This window comes from Haplochromis burtoni, unplaced genomic scaffold (genome assembly GCF_018398535.1).
Source record: "Haplochromis burtoni strain Fernald_Lab_line unplaced genomic scaffold, NCSU_Asbu1 Contig_627, whole genome shotgun sequence".
NCBI lineage: Eukaryota > Metazoa > Chordata > Actinopteri > Cichliformes > Cichlidae > Haplochromis > Haplochromis burtoni.
Window position 1 is genome coordinate 220935 of NW_024582988.1, and position 22246 is coordinate 243180.

General features: G+C 40.6%; 2 protein-coding genes across 3 annotated transcripts in view; one reads left to right on the forward strand and one right to left on the reverse strand.

Annotated features, from left to right (window-relative positions):
- Positions 1 to 13527: 13527 nt before the first annotated feature.
- The window catches only part of LOC102304763 (monocyte chemotactic protein 1B), a 24471-nt gene continuing 15752 nt past the window's right edge, over positions 13528 to 22246 (forward strand). The window contains exons 1-3 of one of the 2 annotated variants that reach the window (XM_042214914.1): positions 13528 to 13720; positions 14173 to 14290; positions 14380 to 14509. In XM_042214914.1, the coding sequence (XP_042070848.1) occupies positions 13654 to 13720; positions 14173 to 14290; positions 14380 to 14494 (300 nt within the window). In that variant the 5' untranslated portion in view covers positions 13528 to 13653 and the 3' untranslated portion in view covers positions 14495 to 14509. Of the gene's footprint in view, positions 13721 to 14172; positions 14291 to 14379; positions 14661 to 22246 lie in introns of those variants that run through there. The other variant, XM_005948965.3, reaches the window with a different exon arrangement.
- Positions 20613 to 21838, reverse strand: LOC121811826 (monocyte chemotactic protein 1B-like). The gene is made up of 3 exons (XM_042214915.1): positions 21633 to 21838; positions 20850 to 20967; positions 20613 to 20760 (listed from the first exon to the last, which is right to left on the reverse strand). The coding sequence occupies exons 1-3, from the start codon at positions 21697 to 21699 to the stop codon at positions 20646 to 20648; spliced, it is 300 nt and encodes a 99-aa protein (XP_042070849.1). The 5' UTR covers positions 21700 to 21838; the 3' UTR covers positions 20613 to 20645.

A 22246-nucleotide genomic window follows, 5' to 3' on the forward strand; every position in this document is an offset into this window, starting at 1 on the left:
AACTGTTGTATTTATTGCATCAAATCTGAATACTGCCGAACAGTTCATTTGTAAGAATGGACAGACAAACAGTGTAACACGTCTTATTTTAAAGCTGGACTGTGAAGGTTTTTGATTTTATATTTGGATTTCATTTTGTTTTGCTAATTCTTCTGTGTTATTTTTAATATTTCCGATTTAAAGTTCAAAGGAGAGTGTTGGTTTGTGTGGGTGTTGAGGGTTTATACCAAGCCTTAGGTTTGCAGTTGGGTGACTTTTCAGTCAGTCATGCGTAAACTTAGCAGTTGGAGGCAAATATGAACTCATCCTGTTGTGTATTCCTGTGAACTCTTTCTAAGCAGCGTGTTAGGCTGGTGAAGAGAAAAATGCTCAAGTGTGGTTCCATTTAAGTGGCATTAAATTCAATTTCTGGGCCACTTTAATGCTCTTAAACTGGTCCGCTGTTTGGTGCTGGGCAGGCACACTGACTACAGATGCAACCGCTGACTGTATATAAAGATGGACAAATAGCACATGTCCACTTTATCTTCCAAAACTGATGGAAGATATATGCTGGTGACAAGATCTCTGTTGTAGTGATTAGAAGTAGATCCTAGTATGAGTGGTTCTTCTAACATCACACAAAATTATTATTACAAGTCAATAAATTCCTCTCCCCCAACTCCACGTCCTACTTCCAGATCAAATTTCCTGAACATTAAAAACACATTTTCAAATTTAACTGGAAGATAAAACCCATGATCTCGAAACTCCAAAAATGTGGAAATTAGCAGACATCAAATAAATAAATGAGTAGTAATAATTACAATAGGGAATTGAAACAACCAAAGATCAAGTCCTTTATAAAAGCAAATTGAACAAGTATAGTACTTTCTAAAGTCACTTCATGCGCCTATTTTCATTTGATATTAGAACAGCCTGTAAAAACAATGTTAATGTCTCCCAGAGTTAAGTGTTAATATGAAACAGTGATGTGCAGAAAATAAACCGACAGATATTCTAAACTAAGGATGAATATGGTTTGACTTTGATAGGAGATTAAAACTGAGACCATTTACTTTTCATTAGCTCTGGATGAAAAGGATAAATGGTACGGTGTTCTGAGACGGACATATAGGTAAAAAATAAAATTCAGAATCAATTCAAAGTCTTAAAATTTTAATGCATCAACTTGTCTCAAGTACAGTTTTGGTTTATTCACCAAAAGACTCGCATTTACACGTTTGTAGAGGAGAAAAATTATTATTGCAAATTTGGAATTTTAGTCCTGATAAATATTGTATTTGTGCAATATTCAGTGCTCGGAGGTCTTAAAACCTCGATGCCTTCGCTGTGCTATCAGACTATATTAATTATCTAGTTTATAAAAACCAAACACTTTGAATTTTTAAAAAGTATTTGCTTTAGCCCTCTGAAGTCTAAGTCATTATCAGCTCTAAACCCTAAACCTAAGGAGGAAAGCAAAAAGGACTCCACTGTTGTTGACGTACACATTGGTGAGTTGAGTCCTTTTGATGATTGTAACCATTTTAACAAATAATCGGGCTGTAGCTTTTTAATTCCTGATTAATTCTGATTAATATGTACTGACCATGTCAGCACTATATTAAGGAAAACACTCTGCCATTAATGATGCCACCACCTCCCAGCTGACTGCGAATGTTGCTACTCACAACCTAAAAACAGTGCAATCTAGACTATGAACATTTATAGAGCTGAAATTATTTCTCTTGAATAATTATAATTATGCAGTCTAGCACCTTTTGTTGTAAATAGGAGAACAACATATTGTTTCAAATCTGCCTCACTGCACTGCTGCTCCTGACAATCAAACAACTGGAATTGTTTGGTCAAAGGCTCGTTAGGAGCTTCAACCACAGCCACACAAACCTTAACTGTAATGACACCCAGGGCCACTTCCATCACTTCAGCCCTTTAAAAACAAACATTAGGACAAAATTAGATTCTCACAACGGTCAGCTGATTGGCTTGTAAGTGACAGGAATGTAGACACCTCGATAACGTAGTGCTCCCGACACTTTAGCGTCCATTATCCTGCTGCAGGGAGATGACCAAAGTTATCATTATAAAGACTAAAGATGAAGATGTGCACCGTACTTTGGTGAACACATGAAAAATAATTTACTCCTTCCTGCATCTTTTGGTGTCTGTATTCTTAGGGGAGCTAACCAGCAGGCCAGTTGATGTCTGTATGTCTGATATAATTTTGCTACATTTCTGATCACAAATCACTGCCTGCCTTGTGTCCACGTTGAGTTCAGGACAGAGTTATTCAGCAGTTAGTTGGGGATTTGAGCTCTAACCTTTTGTAGCTGCATGTAGTGTAATATTGCTTTAGGCGTGTAGACTTCATAGGAGTGATGCTTCACTTTGCAATCCTTTTCTCATTTGTTTTTTTTTTCTATCATGTGTCTCCATGTTTTTTAATTGATTCTTGTCTTTTGGGGGGGAGGGGCTTATCGATGGGTTTGTCTGGCTGGGTCTCTGTAACTTGGCTCGGGGGATCAACTCCTTTTCTCTTTCTAAGCTTCTTCAACAAAACTGCTTATTTTCCTCTGCTTTTCTAAAGAAAAAAATCAAAGGAACTTTCCTCTCTACACGTGTCTTTGTGTCATTATTCACTTGAGGTCATTCAATGAACTGCAATTGTAATGTTCGTGAAAATAACTAGTGGCTATAACAACCAAAAGTGCCATGACAAGCTTGTGGCAAGCGGTAACGCTATCTACCCTCAAAGTTTTTGTAAGTGAAAAGCTGCTATTGGTTGTTTGTGCTTCAGCTCATTTCCTCTTTTTCCAGTGTATCACAGTACGACTGCTTAGCACTGAGGTTAAGTCTGATAGAGACTGCCCTCTGGCTCTTAAAGGACAAAGTTTAAAGAAGTGAAAGAAGCCTTTAAAGAGTCCTTCTGCTTTTGATGAACAGGGGAAGAAGTCTAACACCTAAAATTTACATACAATGCTCTGTCAAGTGTCGAAAAAAACCCGCTAAAAAGTCAGATTAGTCATACAACAGAAAAGCACTGGACTGTAAACATGTCAAAGAGCTGCTCATCTTCCTATTAATTCTGATTCATGCTTTCTGAGATTTTCTAGCCTCCATGTTAATCCTTCTATCAATCTTTTAAGCATCGCACTGGTCACTGTTTTTATACTGACGATTAGATGAAAAATGTGAACGAACAAAGAAGTTTTTCATAGTAGCAAACAGATTATCATCCACCTCTGCAGGGCCTTTTATTGCTGAGTTCTACAGAGCTATTTTTAAAAGTTATTATTTCACCTCTTTTTTTGATCCACTTTACACTTGCTGCTCTGCAAAAAAAAAAAAAAAAAAAAAAAAAGCAACTTAGCGGTGGTTTACGAGGTGGTTTTTGTGCCAGAATTTCACTGGTTGGAAGCATGACTCCAGTGAGTGCTAATGTGGCATTTTAACATAACCCCATACAGTGTGTTAATTTGTCACTGGTGTTTACTGCCTCCATATGACCTTTCATCATTCCCATTGTTTTGCAGTAGCAGTTAGCCACTTCTTTTAAGAAGTCTCTGGGTTCACCAAAAAGCAGAAGTTAAAAAAATATTCACTAACCGCTGAACTTTTTATAGTCAGAAGCGCTGAGATAAGTGTGCTTTCTAAATGCTTTGACATTTTTCTTTTTTTGATATGTTAACATGTCATGTTGCCAGAAAAAAACTTAAGCCATCTTAAAGTGACACTTTTGTCATTAGAACAACAAGTCAAGCATCTTTATTTATAGAGACAAACATCACATATCTAAAGCAGCCTCTTTAAAAGGGCTTTATATAGATATTACAATACTGTGTGTCAAAGCAAAAAAAATGCAGAATTAGTTCAGTTATTAACTTTATTCTTATCAAATTACAAAGACACAGCAACCCTGCTATGTCAATAAACAAAAAAAAAGCCTACAACACAAATTCACCTATCTAAAGGGATGGAAACCACAAGCAACAACCTACATGCTCACACTACTCACTGACAAAACAAAATCCACACAGGGTTGTAATCCTGTGCCAACAATGCCCAACGCATTAGTCGCTGGTTCAGATTGAACATCCAGTAATAAAAACAAGAGTGTTGTGGTCTGTGAACGCTGTTCCTGAGGGAGAGCTAGAGGCAACAGAGACTACAAAATACTGTCGCTCAAGAAGCGAGGCCAGTGTCTCCTTTTCTACAGTGGTGAAGTTTCATTGATGGGGTTTAAACTTCACTGAGAAATAGCAGACAGGGTGGCACACCTCCATCCTGGAGTAACATGGCGCCAGCTCTTGTGGTGCTGGCATCAACATCTAGTTTGAAAGGGTGAGAGAAGTCAGGAGCAGCCAGAACAGGGGCCCTACAGAGGAGGGACTTTGCCGACTCAAATGCACATTGGCACTCTTCAGATAAGAGGCATGGATGGACTACACAACTTGGTCAAAGGAGCTACAGAAAAGCTTCTACAGAAACACCTGTTATATCCAGTCATCCCTAGAAACCGTTTTAGTTCCCGCCAAGTTGTTGGAACCGGATAGTTTAGCATTACAGCGACTTTGGCCTTCACTAGATGAACCTGTCCAAAACCAACCTGCTTGCCTAAGTGTGTAACTGTCGCTTTACGTCTGTGTAGGCTCTCAGTCATTCAGGTCATGGTAATCTAGGGACCTTGAAAAGAAAAGCGACTGGACTTCTTGAGTTTCTTTAACACGTTTCACCTCTCATCCAAGAAGCTTCTGACACTTGCCGGACTTTATCAAAGGTGTAAGCATCACAGCAGATTCCTTTGTGTCAAAGTAACTGAGGATAAAACACAGAAAAACCACCATCCTAGCTCTCCTTGTGGGGAACACACCCAGTCATGTCAAAAACTCCACTGACTTATTCAAGTTTATTGGAAGCCCACAAACACAGACCAGTACCTACTCTTTGACACCCACGACCCTCTGGAACACAAACTTGGAGTGATCAGGATCCTGCAACACCGGGCAGAAAACATTCCCTCTAAGCCAGAAGGGAAAAAGAAGGAACACATGTGGTTATTCCAACTGGGCTTTCATCACAGTAAAGAAGATCAGACACCAACTAGGGAGAATCAGAAGGACAAATGGAACAACATTGTCATCCTTTATGTAGCAGGTCTGTCAAAAAAACTCAGGAAAGTCTTCTCGAGGCACAACATCCCAGTGTACTTCAGACCCAGCCACACATTCAGACAGAAACTGGTTCATCCCAAAGACAAAACTCCTAAACACAAACTTAGCAACTTAGTGTATGTTGTGCAGTGCAGTGAGGAGTGCTCAGACATCTTCATTGGAGAAAGCAAACAGCCACTTCATAAAGGCATGGGCACAACATAGAAGAGCCACCTCGACAGAACAAGACTCAGCTGTGCATCTGCACCTAAAGGTCAAAGGTCACTCTTTCGAGAATGCCAATGTTCACATTTTGGACAGAGAAGACAGATGGTTTGAAGGAGGAATGAAGAAGCGATCTATGTGCACTATGAATGTGTGCATATTACCACGTCATCCAGATACACATTATATTGGGGCACATCCCCCCACACCACATGCATCAAATGCTGAAGTGTAGCACAAGTGTTTTTCAGTCCAAATGCCACGAAAGTGTACTGCATAAAATGATCAGGAGTGACGAATGCAGAAATGTCAGAGGCTCTTGGAGTCAAGGAAACCTGCCAGTAACCTTTAAGAATATCCAACTATGACCAGCTGACCTATCCAATCTATGCTGCCGATGCAGTCCTCCACACATACGAATGTAACAATAACACCCACTCACATCCTGGGCCATCTGACCTCAGGAAATCACATGATAGGGTGGGGCCAGGTTTCACAATGAGCTCACCCGAAACCCTGGCTGATTGTGACGCACACCCGTTTTCACACCATGGCTCATGTGATTAGGTGGAGGATCATCAGGGGGTTCTTTATCCCTCTTTGGGGGGAAACTCCCACTGGGTTTAAATCTGGGACTCTCCACCATTTGACCTTAGAACTGAAGAAGCTTCTCGGATGAGACGTGAAACGTCTTCAAGCAACTTAAAGAAGTCCAGACGCTTTTCTTTCCAAGCTCCTTAGACTCCACCAAGGAGTTTTTGGTAGGGTTTGCATGTGTGTCATTCATTATTTAAACATGATAACTGGAAAAGTTTTGAATAATAATAATAATAATAATAATAATAATAATAATAATAATAATAATAATAATAATAATGGATTGGATTTATATAGCGCTTTTCAAGGCACCCAAAGCGCTTTACAATGCCACTATTCATTCACTCTCACATACTGGTGGAGGCAGCTACAGTTGTAGCCACAGCTGCCCTGGGGCAGACTGACAGAAGCGAGGCTGCCATATCGCGCCATCGGCCCCTCTGGCCAACACCAGTAGGCGGTAGGGTAAAGTGTCTTGCCCAAGGACACAACGACCACAGCTTCCCCTCGTCAGTGCGTTATGCTCTCCACGGCGGTTTCCACAGTTTGTTCTCACCTGCACATCTGCTTCGTCTCCATGCCTGCCTGCCTGCCCTCCAGCCTCCCATTACTCCTCGGACACTGGTAACTCCCACCTCCCTCCTCAGAGCTTACAAAGCCCAAAACCTGCAAAGTAAGAAAAATTAACTCACCAGCTAACTGCTCTTAGCTCCTGCTCCTTACCCATCAATAACTCCTTCTCTCGTTTCTCCGTCTCCTGCCGTGACCTCCTAAATCCTTCCCAGCTTCTGTCGCCATTTCCCCGTTGCCATTATTAACTTGAATCACACTCTTCTATACATTTTCTGTTTTCAAATAAACACTTCTGTAAATAGCTATACTACGCATCTTGGTGTCTGCATTTGAATCCATTCCTTCAGTTCATGACATGTTAACAGTCCATTAAAATTTGCCTTACATCCACCTTCAAAGTCAACTTAATGATTTATTGGTCAGAAATTGACAAAAAGCCATAGAAACTATGATTAGAAACTACGATTCGGGCAGGTTTGGTTTGTATTGTCAACATACAGAAAGATACCAAACTATTTAAAAGATCGTGTCACATTTGACATCTGACCTCTCCTTCAAGGCCAGTAGATTGGTTTGAAGGTCAAAGTAATAATAATGCTACATAATGCTACTTAAAACTATGTTTCTTACTGCCATTGTTTGTACTGACAAGATGTTGGAATATAGAAATGATGGGGATTCTAAAAGTCAAAGAACTTTAGACCTCTGACTTCTTCTTCAAGTATGATTGAATGTACATAAAATGTCTTATATTTAAATCTATGTTTAAAATTCTGCTGCCTTTGTGTGTTGGCAAAATGTTTTAAAATTGGATGGATTTTGGGGTGGATTTTAAACATCACAGATCACATTATAGTTTGTATTTAAATGTCATGTCACATTGACCTTTGACCTCACATGGCAATGTACAAACGTCTCCACAGGGAAAATAACAAAAGCCTGAACTTTTTTTTTACTGCACTGCAAAGTTCTTAAATTAAATTCAAAATGAACAAAGAAAACAAAAAAAATTGGCTTCCTAAAGATTAAACAAAAGGTCAAAGATTTAAAGAAGAATGAGCTCAGATTTGCCTTCAGGTGACTCCTGTTGTCATTTTAACGTTTTATAACTAAACTTCTTTTTTTTTTAACTAGAATCAAATAGATTTTGTGCTGTGGCTATGACAGGGTGTAACATTACAGACACATCAGACATGCTTGAACGTGAACACGATGGGACATTCCCATTTTAAACTTTTTGTGAATAATAAAAGCTCCTCAAAGAAGTCTTTGCAATGTTTTTGTCAATCGTATACTTGAAACATTAATATTTTGTGATTAACCAACAAAGTATTAAAACTCCACAGGTTATCTCTTATCAACTTTAATCACTGAAGCTTGTTTTTGTTTTTTAACATTAGTTTCAGTCTCTGATTCACACAGTGAAAAAAAACCTCTGGCAAATTCCCCGAATGTTTTGCACAATCAGAAGCATTCAGAAGGGACTGCATGAGACAAAAACACCTGGAGAATGAGAGGAAGAGTTCTGTACTTCATCAAATGGACAGAAATGCGACTTTCTGCCGCACCTCACGATGCGGGTTGATGTGTCAGCGTTGTGTCGGTGTTGTTTCTGGATCAACAAAACTAATGTTGGTCCATGTTCAACATACTTTTATAACATGGAAACATGGTCACACCACACGCCAAACTGTAACCCTAACCATGAACACATCCTAACTCCCGCCCCTAACACTTACCGTAAATGACCCTTTTTTAGATTTTTTCCTGGGTGGACATCAGCAAGTCACAAAGCTATCGCATCATAGCAATTTGATTGGCTAAATGCTATGCTGATCCAGTACAAACTTTATTATTTTGATCCAAGAACACCAACACGCTGATATCAGAGAGACCTCATGGTGTTTGGATGCTAGCATCTACAAACATTACTAAGACAAGATCATACAACTCACAAAATCATCACTGTGAAAGGAGATGTTTGCTAGTGCGTCTGTTGTGCTTCAGTAATAAAGTTCATTCCAAAAACCATTTGGTTTTTTATTTAACTATGTGCATCATTTGTGCATCACACATTTACCAAAAGGTTGTAAACTAGAGGTCATCAATTTCATCCCTATAACAAAGAACAGATTACATTATTTAGACTTTAAAGTACAGACAATGGGTGACTTTATTGTTACATTTAGTCAAATATAGAACATGTGTGGCTCAATCTATTACACCATATCACCCTATGTTATTTAGCATGCCGAATATTATATTAAAAATAAGTTTTAATCATTGTTTTTTATTTCTGAATTGTCCTGCGTGTTAATTCATTTTGATTATTCCAGAAATTCATTAAGTGAATGAATCCTTGCAGTTCTGCTGCTTGTATCCACAGCCTCATTCCTTCAGTGGCAAGAACTGGACCACAACTGAGGTTAGGACCATAACCAACTGCTTTGCTTCCGCACAGCTCTTTTTCCACCACAACATGTCGGTATAGCATCAGCATCACTGCAGACTTCATATCAATCTGTCAGTCAGCACCATTTTTCCCTTACTCATGAACAAAACCCAGTGATACTTAAATGCCTTCACGTGACGCAACAGGTTCCTGACCCAGAATGAGCAGCGCTTTAAGGAACTCAGGACAAAACCTAACCATATAATTGATGGTTTGCTAAACTCGCCTCTTTGAACTCCCACACCTGAGTTTTTGCCACTGCCAGAGCCATGCTCTGCTTGGTCTGCTCGTAACTACTGGCTGTCTCATGAATTTGGGCCTTTTTCAGAGACCCCCATTGTACTCTCATTCAATATCTGGGTGTGCCACACCTGTACTGTATAAGGCCAGGGGACAACATAATGTTGCTCTTTGTCTGCTGGATAAAGTAATATAAATATCTTGATCAATTACAGATTTGCATGTGCTGTTACATTTGAAAAAACATATTTTATAATAATATTTTAACTGAATACAGCAAATATAAACACCTAAAATATTGAAGTGAAAGGAAGTGATCCTTATGGTGTCTTATCATCTTATATATCCAGAATGATTTTATGACATTATGCAAGGTCACTTCACATACCTGACTCATACCTGGGCCTGCTATGATTACATGACTACTACAGAAAATAAACCATGATATGAAACATACAGTAAGCCTGCAAACAGATGTGCAGGAAATGTCACTGGTTACAGAATATTGCAAAGGTGTTACATGTTGTCCCTGCTAGGTTTCTACATGCTATAAATTCAATCTAGACAGTAATCTTGACTTCAAATGAATCTGCATGCCAAATTATTGTCTAACGTTTGAGCATTTTATCCATAGATTTTATACAAAAAAATAGCAACCCAAACATCAGTACAAAGGATGAAGCTGAACATTTTTGTCAGTCGTCACATGGTAATCACAATGTAGGCCCACCCTAAAACACACGCAGCTTTATGATCCTTGTTACACTAGTGGGAAACAAAAGTTACAATATGAATATTGTGTGGTGTTCAGGTGGATGTGAAACTGTAACAGCTGAAACCATAAAACCAGCAGGAAAGTTTTCATTGAGGTCACAGAACAAAGAAGCTACAGTGCTGTTTTCCCATAGACTTCTACACAGCCAGACTTGGTTCTGAAACCACAGGAGTCAACCCCCCATTGGTCATTAGAAGAAATGCAGGTTTAAGGCACTTTTCAGCCCTGAAAGCTACATCCATCTTCAACCCATTTAACCTTCACATGTTCACAAGACTGTGTTTGAGCCACATCACAAGAAAAAAGCTAGAATTTGAGGAAAATGTGTTTTGTTGTGGCCCTACTAGAGTACGCCAATACTCTAAAAACACCACCTTCTGTTGGTGTAGGAGTTTACTCAGACTCAGACACAGGCTGTGACTCATAATAAAAGTACAGGGTGGGCCATTTATATGGATACACCGTAATAACATGGGAATGGTTGGTGATATTAAAGTCCTGTTTGTGGCACATTAGTATATGTGAGGGGGCAAACTCCTCAAGATGGGTGGTGACCATGGTGGCCATTTAGAAGTCGGCCATCTTGGATACAACTTTTGTTTTTTCAATAGGAAGAGGGCCATGTGACACATCAAACTTATTGGTAATGTCACAAGAAAAACAATGGTGTGCTTGGTTTCAACGTAACTTTATTCTTTCATGAGTTATTTACAAGTTTCTCTTTGTTCACAGCCATTGACATGTCGAAGAGGTTAACACGTGAGGATCGAAATTGTGTTGATATCTGGTGAACGCAGTAACCGGGTCATTGCAGCAGATTTCAATGCAAGACACCCTACGAGACCACCCATCTCCCATGCTACAGTTAGCAAACTGCTTGCTAAGTTTCGTGAAACTGGTTCAGTGTTGGATTTGCCAAAATGTGGACGCAAGAAAACTGTCACTAATGAAGAAACATCAGTGGCTGTCCTAGCTTCATTCAGCAAGAGCCCACAGCGTAGCACTCGCCGCATGTCACTGGAGAGTGGCATTAGTCGAACATCCCTTCGGCGGATATTAGCTACTCACAAATGGCACCCTTACAAACTCCAGCTACTGCAGCATCTCAACGAGGATGACCCAGATCGGCCACAGAATTTGCAGAATGGGCAAAACAAAAACTGGAACAGGACCCTCAGTTCACGCAGAAGATTTTGTTCAGTGATGAGGCAAACTTTTATGTGAATGGTGAAGTTAACAAACAAAACCACCGCTATTGGTCTGACACTAACCCACATTGGATGGATCCCTCCAAGACTGTTGGAACAACAAAAGTGATGGTTTGGTGTGGTATATGGGGTACAACGATAGTGGGTCCATTCTTCATCTACATGATGATGTGTTTCCCTCTTTATGCACTGAAGCTGGCACGTTCCCTGAGTTTTTCCAGCAAGATGGTGCACCACCACATTATGGGTGCCAGGTCCGAGCATTCCTAGATGAACAGTTTCCTGGAAAGTGGATTGGTCGTCGTGGGCCAGTTGAATGGCCCCCAAGGTCTCCCGATCTGACCCCCTTAGACTTTTATCTTTGGGGTCATCTGAAGGCAATTGTCTATGGTGTGAAGATACGAGATGTGCAGCACTTGAAACTACGGATACTGGATGCCTGTGCTGGCATTTCTCCTGCGGTGTTGCTATCAGTGTGTGAAGAGTGGGAGAAGAGGGTTGCATTGACAATCCAACACAATGGGCAGCACATTGAACACATTTTATAAGTGGTCAGAAACTTGTAAATAACTCATGAAAGAATAAAGTTACGTTGAAACCAAGCACACCATTGTTTTTCTTGTGACATTACCAATAAGTTTGATGTGTCACATGGCCCTCTTCCTATTGAAAAAACAAAAGTTGTATCCAAGATGGCCGACTTCTAAATGGCCACCATGGTCACCACCCATCTTGAGGAGTTTGCCCCCTCACATATACTAATGTGCCACAAACAGGACTTTAATATCACCAACCATTCCCATGTTATTACGGTGTATCCATATAAATGGCCCACCCTGTATATTACATTAGATTAAGCTAGCTTACTGGTTTAAATTCTCTTTTTAAGTCTGAGTGCAACTTATTTAAAAATACCACCATGTCTGCAGCTGGAAGAATATTGCAGCTGTATGCATCAAACCACATTCAAACTGCCTGACGTGTTGATTCTAAACATAACCAACATGTAAACCCGTATTAACAGGGTTGGCTCGGATTCCATCTCACTGTATGTTGAATGAATTACATCCTAAAAACTGTATAATACTTAGCGCCGTATATCTGACAGTTCCATTCAGTTCATATCAGTTAGATTTATATAGCACCAACAGTCGGCTCAAGTCACTTTACATTGTACAGTAAAGAACTTAAAATAATGAAGAAAACCCCAGCAATCAAAACTATGAGCAAGCACTTGGTGACAGTGGGAAGGAAAAACTCCCTTTTAATAGGAAGAAACCTGAGGCAGAACCAGGCTCAGGGAGGGCCCCCCATCTGCTGCAACTGGCTCGGAGTGAGGGGAGAAAAACGTTACTTACTGTAATAATAATGACTTTAATTATTTTAAAAACCATAGGGCTATTTCGAAATGAACAGAAATGATTCCTGATGCTTCCCATGAATTTGTTGTCCTCATCTGATTTACATTTTATTGTTTAAGAAACACACAAGTGAGTGAGACATGAGTGCGAAATTTAGCTCAAACTTTCCAAGTTCATGTGAATGTTGCTGGCTGAATGCTGAATCAGTGTGACACCACATGCATGCATAACATCCATGTGGTGTCTCTTGTACTTTCAACAGTTATTACTGAGAAAAGTCTCCTGTGTGATTCCACAGCTTGTCTGTCAGACAGCCAGCACTAAGACACTCACCACAGGTCATGACTCTCATGGGAACCTTTGATAGATTCCAAGCCCACAATAAAACTTTCATCCCAGCAGTCATAGGAGTCAAAAAATCCAAACGTGTTTTACTACATTCCATTCATTCAAGTCATTCTCCTGCTGCCTTTTGTTGTGTCCTTGTTTATTTACATAATTACTGGCTGGAAGTTTGTTGCTCAGTTGGAGATTCCTGTTGTATCTGTGCTCAGTCTGTTTAGTGAGCTGCCCATTGGACTCCTTATATTGTCTGGATACTCATATGACCTGTATCATCATTAAACTGTGGTTGCTCTCCTGTGTTTCACACCGCACCAATGATAAAAAGTGTAATAATAAAGAGCAGATTATGCAGATGAGAGAGAGATCAGATTTTTGTAGTTTTAGTCACACCCTCGCTCAAGTGAGACGTAATTAATAGGGAAACTCGATGTGTAAAAACCGGTTCCTCATTTTAGTTTAACAGTGAAACAGTTTATATAGAGAACCGAAAGCACAGAGAAAAAAAAAGCCCAAAAAAAAATACCCTCTATAGTAAAATGGCAAAAGTCACAGCCACGTCATGGATATTCCCAAGATGCAAAGTGGGGTCTCCCCGCTTCTTCTTCCAACTGTATAAATGTGAAGCAGGTGGACAGCAGTGACACAGCACAGAGAACAAGCCGACAGAGCTCAGCTGAGACTTTAATCCACTGCTGCAACACGAAGCCAACAAACAAACTTCAGGATGGCCGCTCCTCGTCTCGCTCTGTCTGTGGTTGTGCTCATGCTGGCTGTCATCGCTCTGACTGAGGGTAAGGCTCGTTTTAATTAAGAGACTTTTACATTTTTGGGTATGGAAGCCAAAACAAATAGTAAATATTGAGATCTAGTCCTGAATATACATGTATTAAAAATGCAAAGACATATAGTAAATCATTAGTGTGATTTCCTGTATTACTGGTGATGAGTAGTCGCTATTTTTCCAAAACTATTAAAACACACACACAGAATTAATGCAGCAAATAATATTAACATATCACTTCATAGAGATAGTTAACAGAGGACAGGTCACATGACAAATCTGACCACTTCATAACTCAGGGGAACAAATGAGCAGTTGCACAGTGTCGTCAACTAAACATACAGTATCAGATGTGACCTCACACCAGCCAGCAGGAAACTGAATCGGAACAAAAACCAGGAAGCAGATGATGTGGTGCTGTGTCAGTGGCTCAGTTGTTAACTTGTTCCTGTTTGTTTGCAGGTATGCGCGGTGCTGGCCCAAAAAAGTGCTGCTTCCGCTTCAATGACCAGGAAGTGCCTAAAGGAAGAGTGGTCAGCTACGTCAAGACCAGCCAGCGCTGCTCCAAGCCCGCCATCCTGTAAGTACACAACCTCACAAACACACATCACCACCATCACCAAACCTGCCCCTCCATCCTCTGACTCTCCTCTTTCTGTGAACCTTCAGGCTGAACACAGTGGCAGGCCGACAGCTGTGTGTCAGACCTTCGGCCCCCTGGGTGAAGCAGCTCATCAGCTACCTGGATGCCAAAGCCGTCCCAGGAGAGACATCCAACCTGTAACCATGGAAACTACTTTGGAAGAGCCTTCATGGACAAAACCTGGACAGTTTATATGTTTAAATGCTGGCAGTTTTTAAGCTATAACCAAACAGCAGCTCTTCTTCATGCTGAATCTGTACCTCATAATGTTATAGCTACATCCTGAGTACAGGTTTCCACTGGGTCACAAAATTTACGAATGATCTTTCTGCAGTCCAACGATTTTGTGTGTGTGCTTGTTTACACTGCCATTCTTTTAATACTGATATTTAACATTTCTGACTATGAATGTTTTATGATATTTTACAAAACAAGTGTGTTTTTGCTTAATACAACACTGAAAGTCTGACCGTAAGCACTGTGATACTTTGAAGTGTAATCTGAAATGACTTGAGAAGCTGTTCTTTGTGAAAGAGCAGTGCCTCCCACCTCCACATGGTGTCATCAGTAAACAGCAGAGTATAAGCTATGGGCTGCAGCACTGTTCCTGCACTGTGGACAGTTTGCTTGGTTTATATGTAAAGTCTGAGTAAACATTTTTTGTTTTGCATGCTTATGCTACTAAGTGTACTCCTTAAATTAAAGTTACAGGATCAGCTAAAGTTTGTCTTTGTCATCCTGTGTTTTGTTGCATACTGCAACAACTCATGTCACTTAAATAGACACCAGAGCAACTTATGATAGTACTGATAATATGATATCCTCTCGCTGAAGATCACGTTGAGGGATTTGTGTTAGGTATTCTTGCAGCCCTCCAGTGGGTCCTATAAGGCACTGTTTCCCACACACTTTGCCGTGGCATATAGGTGTGCTGTGAGAAATGATCTGGTGCGCTGTGGCAGATTATCTAGTTCCACCTGATTAGTACTATAAGGGCCTCTCTCAATATGCATACTTGTGCGTATTTGCGGTCTCGTGGCCTCGTGATACGTCATCAGACCAAGTAGTATTCCAATTCAAAGGGGGTGTCCAAATTTATAGGCTGCATCCTCCTGCATCCTTCCGGCCTACCCGGCCTTCGGAGGACCAAATAGACCGCGGTGGCCGTGTCCTCCGAAGGCCGGGCCGGAAGTGAGAGGCTGTGAAACTGGACGGTCTAGCCTTCAGATTTGCGTCACCAGCTGGAGTTTAATAAACTCAGCCGTCTCCTCCTCGATGTCTAAAATATAACAGGACACTGGCGTAAATCCTCGATCATCTCACACTTCTCTTTAATCACTTTTCTGTTTATTCAGCTGTAATCTCAGCCAAACCGATTTACTCACAAAGAAATTAAACACTGAAAACAGCCAATCAAGAACATTTTTAAGTTATCTAAGTGACATATATATATACTTCTATATCATGTTTAACCTGAGTAGCGAAAGACTGCGGGGGTTGAAAATGATGTGCCGGGAGTTCGCTGTTCTTGCCCTGGCTAGCTATCGAGCTGGTGTGTAACGGAAGTCTCCGAAAATGTCGCAAATATGATGCCTTGATAAACTGAGCAGATATTTGAAGTTTACACAGCTACATTCTTTCCTGAAAATATCTTAAAAGTTTGTTTTGTGACCCAGAAAGAGTAATAACAGTAATATTAAAACTTAGTGGCGGCCACCATTGTTGGAAACTGGAATTGGCTGGGCCGCACTATGAATTCTGGGATATGGTGGGCCACGAAGGATACACCTGACCCATCCTTCAAATCTGGGGAAAAGGAGGATGTATTTGTCACTTGCATTTGAAGGAGTCTACGAAATTGGACAGCCTTTGTTGCGTTGCTGTGACATAATTGGCCTACACATGCGGCCTCAGGAGGACGAAGCCCATGAATTTGGAAACCCGCAAAGTACGCATCAAGCCGAGAAAGCAAAAAATTCCCTGATGTCTTCTTGCTCCACCCGTTTTATTGGGCATGCATCAGTGGTGACTTGTGTTGCAGCCCGTTCACACTGCCTAGGCATAATATAGTGACGATTTGTCAAGTCCCGAGACGTTCCTGAGGCACCCGAAAGGTGACCTTCTGCATTCTTATGCCACGTGTCGGCTTATGGATGAAATCCAGCAGAATGACGCTCCTGTGGTAATCCACGTCCCAGCCGTGTATTGCAGCGCTAACCCTAACCTTATCCCTAACCAATAACCATAATCTTATCTAACCGATCTAACCTTAACCAGGACTTTAATGATAAGTGAAACGAACGTACATGTGAAGATCATTCCAAATGGTTCTCATGTTTCCTCATTTTTCCAATCTGGTAAAATAGGGACATGTTGGGTGCACAGAAGCGTAAAATACTGACAATTTGTCACCTAGTGTAAAATGTTAGGCTTTGGAGTGGGGAGTGTTGTGTGTGGACTTGGTGAGTTAAATACCACAGAATTTTGATCAAAACTCAAATGCAGCATTGGTGGAGAAGCACAAATAAGCACAGCTCAATTTATCAAGACATCACATATTCGCAAAAGTGCTCTGACGTTTAGGAGAAATCTCTTACCCGCCAGCTCGATAGCAGACCGGGAGGTCAAGGCTCATAAGAGCCCAGCGAAAACAGCGGACTCCACCCTCCGCGGTCTTTCACTACTCCAGTTAAACATGATATATAAGTGTCTTATATAACTTAAAATGTTAATGTTTGGTTTATTTCAGTATTTTATTTGTTCCTGAGGGAATCGGTTTAGCTGAGATTAAAGTTAAGCTTCATAACATATTAATCACAGTTAAATTAAGAAAGTAAGGCAGTAAAAATTCTGGAAATGTGACATCATCAAGTACGCTGGTGTTACAATGGTACAAATCTCCAGTCCGTATTCACGTTATCATAACGTCCGGACTTAGCAAGAACGCGAGAACGGACTTGTGTAATTGAGAATTGAAAAAGGGCATCTGAATCACAAGCAAACAAGGATTTGGTTAAATGTTATTTCTCTTTATTTTGAACAAGTGAAGGTTGAACTCTACACCTGCAAAGGACATCAGTAGTTGTTCCATTGTCTGTTTATGTGACACGAGCTGTTACACTCTGTAAGAAGACTCACAATGACAAAGTTTCACTGATCCTTTATCCTTTATTTTAAAGTGAAGTTTTCAGCACAATCATAAAAACACAAATACTTAAGTTTTACATCAAAACCAAGCGAACTGTCCACAGTGCAGGAACAGTGCTGCTATAAATCTGAAGAAATGTCCCAAAAGTTTTAAAAGGATGCTGGAAAAGAGATTTTTAACAGGATTATTCATGATGAAGACATGCAGCATTAACCATTTTGCTATTGTCGGCAGCGTAAAAGCTTTTTGTGGCTAAAACCACCTGCTTGAGTCGTCCAAGGACCTGCTTGGAACAGTTATCACCAATCCATCAAAATGAGATCTAATCAGATGATGTCTTAGAGCACAGCAAAATCATGTTAATAATTTGGTTCATTTCCTCCACATTACAAAGGTAAGTTAAAGGATAAATGTCCTACAGGCCTTTCTGGATGGCATAGGGACAGTGAATGAGTCCAGGCTAGGCTGGACCTCTGATGGTGTTCTTGGCTTTTAAGGCTCCACCTGAGATTGATTGCACACAGTTTGGCCACCAGCTGTTTTTATGATGTGCTGGAGAGCTCTCCTGTTCAGAGACATGCAACTAATGTACCATGCTGTGATGCAGTATGATGACAGATGCTGTGCTGGACCTCTGAAAACTGACCAGCACACAGACCTGTGGTGATTAGTAGAAACGTAGCTTTTCATTTTCAATTTCTTTTATTTATACAGCGCCAAATAACAACAACAGTCCCCTCAAGGTGCTTTATATTGTAAGGTAGACTCTACAATAATAGATACAGAGAAAAAAACAATATATGACCCCCTATGAGCAAGCACTTTGGCGACAGTGGGAAGGAAAAACTCCCTTTTAACAGGAAGAAACCTCCGGCAGAACCAGGCTCAGGGAGGGGCGGGGCCATCTGCTGCGACCGGTTGGGGTGAGAGAAGGAAGACAGGATAAAGACATGCTGTGGAAGAGAGACAGAGTTAATAACAGATATGATTCAATGCAGAGAGGTCTGTTAACACATAGTGAGTGAGAAAGGTGACTGGAAAGGAAAAACTCAATGCATCATGGGAATCTCCCGGCAGCCTACACTTTGCAGCATAACTAAGGGAGGATTCTGTCATGCTCCTGGTTTGGTGACCCAGCGTTTTGTGTTTCCTTTTGGTATCATCTTATGTTTTGTGGTAATTCTTATTTTGTATTTGGGCTTAGGGTTTGGTTCTTGTGTTTAGTGCTTTAGTGTTCTCCCTTCTGTGCTCTGTTCATGTCCCTGAGTTTGTCTTTGTGAATTTCTGTTTTACTTTGAAGGTCTGGGTCTCTTATCACTGTGTCAGTTTGTGTCTTCCTGTCATCCTGTGAATTAGTATCAGCTGTGCTCCACTCCTGTGTGTCATTACCTGATTACCTTGTTTGTATTTATAGTGTATGCCTGCTTGTGTTCCTCGTCGGTACGTCTGTGTTATTCTGCGTCTCTCTGCTCCACATTCTTCTCTCCATTTCCAGCTCTCCATCCCCTGCCTACTGCCTTGTGTCTTTCCCTGCGTGTGACTTTGTCAGTTATGGTTTTGTGTTTTGTTATTATGAGTTTTCCCCAGTTTAGGTTTATATTCAGTTCTGCCCTCACCTTTCTTATTGTGCACTGTAAATAAACCCACTCGCACCTCCGCCGCTGTCTGCAACATGGGTCCTCATTCACTCCACCACACAACTGCTGCCCCAGCCGTGACAGATTCAGGGTCACCTGGTCCAGCCCTAACTATATGTTTAGAAAAAGGAAAGTTTTAAGCCTAATCTTAAAGTAGAGATAGTGTCTGTCTCCTGAATCCAAACTGGAAGCTGGTTCCACAGAAGAGGGGCCTGAAAACTGAAGGCTCTGCCTCCCATTCTACTTTTAAATACTCTAGGAACAACAAGTAGGCCTGCAGAGCGAGAGCGAAGTGCTCTAATAGGGTGATATGGTACTACAAGGTCATTAGATAAGATGGGGCCTGATTATTTAAGACCTTGTATGTGAGGAGCAGGATTTTGAATTCAATTCTGGATTTAACAGGAAGCCAATGAAGGGAAGCCAAAACAGGAGAAATATGCTCTCTCTTTCTAGTCCCTGTCAGGACTCTTGCTGCAGCATTTTGGATTAGCTGAAGGCTTTTCAGGGAGTTTTTAGGACATCCTGATAATAATGAATTACAGTAGTCCAGCCTGGAAGTAATAAATGCATGAACTAGTTTTTCAGCGTCACTCTGAGACAGGATATTTCTAATTTTAGAGATGTTGCACAAATGGAAGAAAGCAGTCTTACATATTTGTTTAATTGTGCATTGAAGGACATGTCCTGGTCAAAAATGCTCCAAGGTTCTTGGTTTTGCTTTGTGTAATCTAACAAACAGCAGCAAGTTTAAAACTGAGTTTAAAAATTCTCTGAATCACAAGCAAGCAAGGATTTGATTAAGTGTCATTTCCTGTTTGTTTGTTTTTTAAAGTGAAGGTTGAACTCTACACCTGCAAAGGACATCAGTAGTTGTTCCATTGTCTGTTTATGTGACACGAGCTGTTACACTCTGTAAGAAGACTCACAATGACAAAGTTTCACTGATCCTTTATCCTTTATTTTAAAGTGAAGTTTTCAGCACAATCATAAAAACACAAATACTTAAGTTTTACATCAAAACCAAGCGAACTGTCCACAGTGCAGGAACAGTGCTGCAGCCCATAGCTTATACTCTGCTGTTTACTGATGACACCATGTGGAGGTGGGAGGCACTGCTCTTTCACAAAGAACAGCTTCTCAAGTCATTTCAGATTACACTCCAAAGTATCACAGTGCTTACGGTCAGACTTTCAGTGTTGTATTAAGCAAAAACACTCGTTATTCAGTATAATAAGATAAATATTCAAAGTCAGAAATGTAAAAATATTAAATATCAGTATTAAAAGAACGACAGAGTAAACAAACAAAGAAATGTTTGGATTGCAGGAAATTATTCCTATTTGCAAATGAATCTCATAATTATGTCTTTAAGTATAAGAATATCTGATACAGATTCAGCATGTAGACAGAAGAGCTGCTGTTTGGTTATACAAACTTCCAGCATTTAAACATATAAACTGTCCAGCTTTTGTCCATGAAGGCTCTTCCAAAGTAGTTTCCATGGTTACAGGTTGGATGTCTGTCCTGGGACGGCTTTGGCATCCAGGTAGCTGATGAGCTGCTTCACCCAGGGGGCCGAAGGTCTGACACACAGCTGTCGGCCTGCCACTGTGTTCAGCCTGAAGGTTCACAGAAAGAGGAGAGTCAGAGGATGGAGGGGCAGGTTTGGTGATGGTGGTGATGTGTGTTTGTGAGGTTGTGTACTTACAGGATGGCGGGCTTGGAGCAGCGCTGGCTGGTCTTGACGTAGCTGACCACTCTTCCTTTAGGCACTTCCTGGTCATTGAAGCGGAAGCAGCACTTTTTTGGGCCAGCACCGCGCATACCTGCAAACAAACAGGAACAAGTTAACAACTGAGCCACTGACACAGCACCACATCATCTGCTTCCTGGTTTTTGTTCCGATTCAGTTTCCTGCTGGCTGGTGTGAGGTCACATCTGATACTGTATGTTTAGTTGACGACACTGTGCAACTGCTCATTTGTTCCCCTGAGTTATGAAGTGGTCAGATTTGTCATGTGACCTGTCCTCTGTTTACTGTATCTATGAAGTAATATGTTAATATTAAGTTTAATGCTGCATTAACATTAATTATTTTCATATTGCACATTAGAATGGACTCTTTATCTTAGACAAACTACTGAATGCTACAGCTTCAATGGTTCATGACTTTAGCTTCAGAAATAGAATTTCTTTCTAGTAACTCCTATGAATGAAAAAGATTGAAGAAAAGTTTCATACATTGTTTATCAAAAATAAAATCAATAGCTTGCTATTAATGGTCTATTAGTTTGTAAATAAAACAGCCAAGAATTATTGTTGCTGTGTAATAAAATTAATGATTTGAGTGATTTGTTTTTGTTTTTCTCAATTAAAAATTAAAAAAAACATTTTTATTGTTACGTATAAACGCTGAATATCATATTAATATTAATTTCAAATTGTTATTCATCACACAGTGTAAAGGTCAGATCATTAAAACGAGCCTTACCCTCAGTCAGAGCGATGACAGCCAGCATGAGCACAACCACAGACAGAGCGAGACGAGGAGCGGCCATCCTGAAGTTTGTTTGTTGGCTTCGTGTTGCAGCAGTGGATTAAAGTCTCAGCTGAGCTCTGTCGGCTTGTTCTCTGTGCTGTGTCACTGCTGTCCACCTGCTTCACATTTATACAGTTGGAAGAAGAAGCGGGGAGACCCTGTTGTGCATCTTGGAAAGTTTGTGACGAGTCGAGTTTCACTAAAAAGGGAACTGTTATTTCCTCTTTTATACGCCTCTCTATCACGCTGACACTGCAGACCTTTCATTGTTGATGCAGTGTGAAACAGTTCAAGTGTACTATATATCAGACATATGAGTTTTCAGACAAAACAAAGGTGCCAAAGGTCAGTTTAATAAGTTGTACTTACTGCAGCTTCTCACGAATCCTCTCAATCTCCAAGATTGTGTTAAACAATCTGGTTAAAAAGTCCACTGCCCTCTCTTTAATCAGTCTCCTACCTGACTGGTCACATAGTTCATGGTGTGTGTGTGTGTGTGTGTGTGTGTGTGTGTGTGTGTGTGTGTGTGTGTGTGTGTGTGTGTGTAGTGTGTGTGTGTGTTTGGT